The sequence below is a fragment of the Pyxicephalus adspersus genome, chromosome 5 (assembly GCF_032062135.1).
Source record: "Pyxicephalus adspersus chromosome 5, UCB_Pads_2.0, whole genome shotgun sequence".
NCBI lineage: Eukaryota > Metazoa > Chordata > Amphibia > Anura > Pyxicephalidae > Pyxicephalus > Pyxicephalus adspersus.
Window position 1 is genome coordinate 118560084 of NC_092862.1, and position 5550 is coordinate 118565633.

Genomic DNA, 5550 nt, shown 5'->3' on the forward strand with positions numbered 1-5550 from the left:
ATTGTAATACCTCTGATGTGATCAGCTTCTGCTGATATCCCTGCACTGAGGACAATGCAAGGTGTCCAATATCATGTGCAACAGCTGAACATTCCCCTAATAGAATGAATTGCCCCACAGATCCCTGTGTGGGAGGGGGGATCTTTTCTTCTCTATCAATGTTACCATATTTCTCAAACTTCTTTCTCATTAGAAAATCTGATCCAAAGTCTCAAAGTTTTTGGTTGTTGATAGGAGGGAAAGGAGAAGTCAGATGAACTAGAGTCCACTAGCCAGTGGCAGGTTATCCGTGCTGTAAACTAACTATTGTGGGCTGTTACATGACCAGTCACCTGTTCTAAGAGAGCTGACCATTCATTTATTTTATACTAGATGAATTTTGCAGTAGTCTGCACACAACCCAGCAGTGTTAGTTGCTGTTTGTTCATGGTTAGCATATGTGCTGGCCTGGCCATGCAGTATGATGTACACCTTTAGGATATATGATGTGTATTTATAGCACATGCTTTACTGCAGCACAATATGTGCATTAGCATGTGGTGATATAATCCATTCTGAATGGCACCCCAACACATTAGGCATTACGAATGGGTGTTTTTTTATCATATGTACAGTTGCATCAATAACATCAATGCTAATATAGAAAATACAATTTCATTTAACATATCAGATAACGTGTACAGACAATGCCAACATACTTTACCAAAACAATTTACTGTAAAAAAAAATTGAATACATATAAAATGAATAAAAAAGCCTGGCAGCAAAACAGGTGGAAATATACATAAGAAAATATTATAATTTAAGACTGCTTTGGGCCTTTTCTAGTATCTCCTTTTTAATTTTCGGGTATGTGGGATGATCTTTAAGAACCTAAAATGAAATGAAAACCTTCAGATTACACACTGTACATTTTAGGGCTTTTCCAGAATCAATGTTTTTTTTCATACACTTACCTTATGACAAATATCTATGGCATCCACATACTTCTTGTCCTTTAAATAGTTAAATGCAAGCCTAAAACCTAAAAACATGATCGGGAATGTCATTGTGTATTTTAAAATTTTCAGAGACGGCTCAAGTTAAGATATAATCTGTCTGACATTGCAGGTTTGTTGCTATCACATTTTGGGCTTGTTCACACCATAACACATAGAAAACGCATGCACGCTGACATATGCTGTCACACATTTTTATTGCTCTGCACTGTGTTTTACTGTGATTTAAACTGTATTTTTAAAGTTTTCTTTTAGCATTTTCTATTTGTGAAGAGACTGTGTTAGACAGAGATGTACATTGCATTGGCATGCATTACCATGTTTTAAGCAATGTATTAAAATGCAGCATGTCTGTATTTCCCCAGCACACAACAACACATGGCTTTGGTGTTAACTGGACATAGAGACTGGGCAATAGTTTTTGTTGTATCCTTATGTTTGAACTGCGTTGTGCAAAGCTATCCAAAACAGCCCAATGCTGTTGGTTTTACCAACCTTCATGAAAGGTAAGGAATTCGTATAGCAGGAATGTGTTGCATTTATGTTTTCTCGGGGGCAGGCATTGCTTCCTAGCTGGCTATAACTGTCTCTCTGCCATTGATTTTCTGCATTTGGCAGCCCTGACAGATAAATATCTGTATTAATAGCCACTGCCACTTGGAAACAATATTCCATAATTCTTCCAAAGTGGCAAGTGACAGTAATGCCTTTCATACAGGAAGTGAAAGGGAAGACGAAGGTGAGTTATTCCCAAAGCATAAACAAAAAACCCTTCTTTAGTGTATTCAAAACTAAACTAACTTTTTTACTAGCATTGTAAAAGGCCAAGATATTTTTATTTTCATCATTCTTTACAAAGTGCCATACTTTACCACAAACACTCACCTACAGCTGGACTGGACTGACTTCTGTAATTCCAAGCAAGTTTATAATTAACTGCAGCATCTTTATATGACTGTTCCTTCTCCATAATAAAACCCAGGTATTCATATGCTTTGCAGCAAGACTAGAAAAAGTAGAGCAATACTTCTGTTATTTTACAATAATGTCATGCATATATTTTTCATTTTAAACTTAAACAGATCTCTAATAAAGCAAATGTAGTTTCAAATTAAACTCATACATACATATCTAGCAGTATTTACTGGCAAAAAAATGCTGAAAATAGCTTTTTTATCTTGTGACCTCTCGGTTTCCCCCTTTTCACTGGAGCTCGGTGGGCTACCACTTACCTGAAAGGTAACTGCATGGTGAGGTCTGGGCTATGGGCAGGTCAGTGTGAGAGAACACAGGTTTACTAAGGAATAGTGGATTTGCTGTAATTTTACATGGAGTCCTGTTGTTCCTTTTGTAAATGGAACTTCAGTTGTCTGTCAGTGCTACCACAGGTCTGGGTGTGATTGGGTGGACCGTGGTGTAGTGACCACTTGCCTCTGCCCACATTATGCCCTGGGGGTGTACTTCCTCCATAGTCAGTGGGAAACAGGAAGTGATTTCAGCTGCTGTTTGATAAACAAATCGCTTTATACAGAAAAATGCTTTTTCTTGTAGTAAACATATGTATATTTAACTTACAAAAATGTGAGTATGTGAAGAGGCTTTTGGGGCCTGTTCATGCCAGTGCAGTATAAACATATTAAATGGTGCATGTGCCATTTGAGGCAGTGCACATGCCATCAGCCAGGAGCATTGAGTGTCATACAGAATTAACAGCACCACATCACACAAATGCATTTAGCATGCATTGCCAAGTGTTACAACAATGCAGTATGGTGAATAGGTCCCTATTATTCTTGTAACATATTTTTACCCACAGCTGTCTGTTTTCACTAGGGAATAGAGAACTAGGTGTGTGGGCAAATATGATTTTGTCATCCAAATATTACTAATTAAATAAATAATGTAAATACAAGTTTTACCATTGCCAGGCCAATTGAAATACATTGATTACTTTACACGTTAGGAAAAGGATGAACTGCCCTGTAATCCTCTTTGTAAAATGGTTACCATACAATTAATGTTAGAATAGTAATGTTATAGTGTTAATTCAAAAAACTAACCTTATTGTAATTAAGGCATCGTTTTAGCAGTTCTGTAGCTATGTCATATTTTCCTGATTTGATATATATATCAGCAAGCAACAACCAGCTCTTCTCAAGATCTTCAGCGTCTTCCATTGTCCAGCGAGCTTTGGCCAAAAGCTTTAGTTGGTTTCTTGCTCTGGGTGTTTGCTTAAGAATCATGTATGCTTGGGCCATTGCTAGAAGGACTGAGACATTCTCCTTCTACAAGTACAAGGAATATAATAAACATACCAGGTTCAACTACATAGAGTGTATATGAGACAGACATGAAGGGCAATATGAGAGAACAAGATAACCAGAAACACAGAAATAGCTTTTCATGATTTAGAATGTAATGGCACATGTCAGGTAATGTCATGAAACAGACATAAGTAACCCAATTAACTTGCTATTAAGTCTATGTAAAGACAAAATATTTTCTGAGCAGGGCATAGAGTAAAGAAGAGAAGAGTTGACACCAAAGCAGGAGGTAAGGGAAAATCATTAAAGAATAACAGATGTTCAGGTGATAACTGTTTAAATAGAGAAATCTAATTATGAAAAGATGTACTCTTCAAGACAGAAGGTAAAAGTAAATCATCCCAGTGGGCTACAGACAGCAAAGAAAAAACTTAGGGTCCAAATTTCCCACTAGGGTGACTTGCTCTGAAAACTCCTTGAGCTGTCAGAAATCCAGTATCTAGAACTTCCTGTTCCCCAGGCTGCAACTAAGCCGGCCAGGAGTTCTTGTATCTAAATTCTGTTTACTTGATATGTAGGGACACCATGGGCCTGATTTATTAAAGCTCTCCAAGACTGGGGAAGATAGACTGCTGGATCACACAGGTCCTCCAATCTCAGTCTATCTGTCTTGAAGAGCTTTCATAAATCAGGCCCCACATGTATAATTATATGCATGGATCCTATATTTCATGAATCCTAATTTCTTCAAACTCTAGGCCACTCTCTCACAGTCAAGTATAACCCTATCCTCATAGGAATGTTATTGGATGTTATCCCCAACTCTGATCATGCCCCTCTACAGAACTCTAAAAAACATAAAGGATATACAAAGCAGTGACTGAGAAAGGATAAAGTCTGATCACAGGTATTCAATTGCTTGAGACCTTCTACTGTTTTCTGTACGGCATCAGAAATCTTCCAAATTAATTGTATTTCTTGCTATTTCAACTGCTTACATTTACAAAGTGTGCAAAATATTAATATTTCCATATTATCTATGAAATCTGTTTAGTTGCTTTTGATATGTAAAGTGAGGCTGTCATTCTGTCTACATAGGCAATTAGAAAACTATTTGGATAATATCACCTAAACATGTGCTGTGAATATCCAGCACTAGTCAAGTTAAAGTAAACAAGATTAGGAGGTAGTAAACATTACCTCTCTGGTTGCCATTTCAGTAAATATTCTAAGTGCTGTTTCCACATTGTTTTTATCTTTTGTGGCCATCAGGCAGTAGCACTGCAGCATCGTCAGCCGATTCTGACCCAGCACAGTGTGGGGGTGAAACTCCTTTAGCAATTTCTCAGCTGTCCGAATACCCAACTTCTCGGAATCCCTCCTGTCTCCGGATAAGCTAAAAAACAGGAAAATATACTATGCAGGTTTCATTCAAAAACACAGCTTAATGACAGACTTTGTAAAATTTTCTGGGTGTCCCACATCTGGAGTTTGACTTTTTATTAGGTTTAAAACACAAAAAATATTACTTACTATTATAAAACCAGGTTCTATCCCTTTTTCTGTTTTATTCAAAGGAAAAATTATGGTTTGCACAGATATACATATTGGATTGACCTCAGATTTTACAGTTTATCTGTGTTTTCTCTACAGTTTCTTCAGGTTAATTATGTAGTGTAAGATCCAACAGTTCATTCTGTTAGGGCATCACAATTCACAAAGTACAAAAAACTGGCAACTTTTATGGTAACAGTTCCTTGTCAGTCAGGTAACTATTTGATAATAATAACAACATACTAAAATGCAAAATGTCTGGTCATGTAACCTGGTAAAGTCACATAGCCAGCTCTCTTCCAACCACAGATCCATACCTGCTCTATTTAGCAGAAAGAACTCCATGTGGCATGATTTTTAAGGGTGAAATGGGTCATGCTGTGTGTAGTGCAGAGGTGCATAACAAACATAGATAACATGTTCAGATAGCATTATGTGCCTTCTGTTTTAAATGAGCCCCCTAGTATTACCTCCATCATTTACCTAGCTAGCATGTATTGGATTGTTCCCCAAAAGACCATCACAGTACACAGTTACCAAATTTTCAGTATATCATTTAGATCTAGATAAATCTATATGATCTATAGAGATGTGCTCCCTACTCCTATGCACTGTTCATATTATAAAAGTATAACATTTGTGTCTGGTCCTTGAACTGCCAGAGCAGTGAGAGGCTGCAGAGACAAAGTACCTGATTTATAAAAGCTCTCCAAGGCTGGAGAAGATACACTTAC

At 37.2% G+C, this 5550-nt stretch overlaps 1 protein-coding gene across 1 annotated transcript in view; it reads right to left on the reverse strand.

Annotated features, from left to right (window-relative positions):
• Window positions 1–417: 417 nt before the first annotated feature.
• The window catches only part of TTC21A (tetratricopeptide repeat domain 21A), a 34739-nt gene continuing 29606 nt past the window's right edge, over window positions 418–5550 (reverse strand). The window contains exons 26-30 of the mRNA XM_072412571.1: window positions 4463–4658; window positions 3059–3283; window positions 1884–2004; window positions 957–1024; window positions 418–873 (exon numbers count right to left, since the gene is read on the reverse strand). Coding sequence (XP_072268672.1) covers window positions 796–873; window positions 957–1024; window positions 1884–2004; window positions 3059–3283; window positions 4463–4658 — 688 coding nt within the window. The 3' untranslated portion in view covers window positions 418–795. The remainder of the gene's footprint in view (window positions 874–956; window positions 1025–1883; window positions 2005–3058; window positions 3284–4462; window positions 4659–5550) is intronic.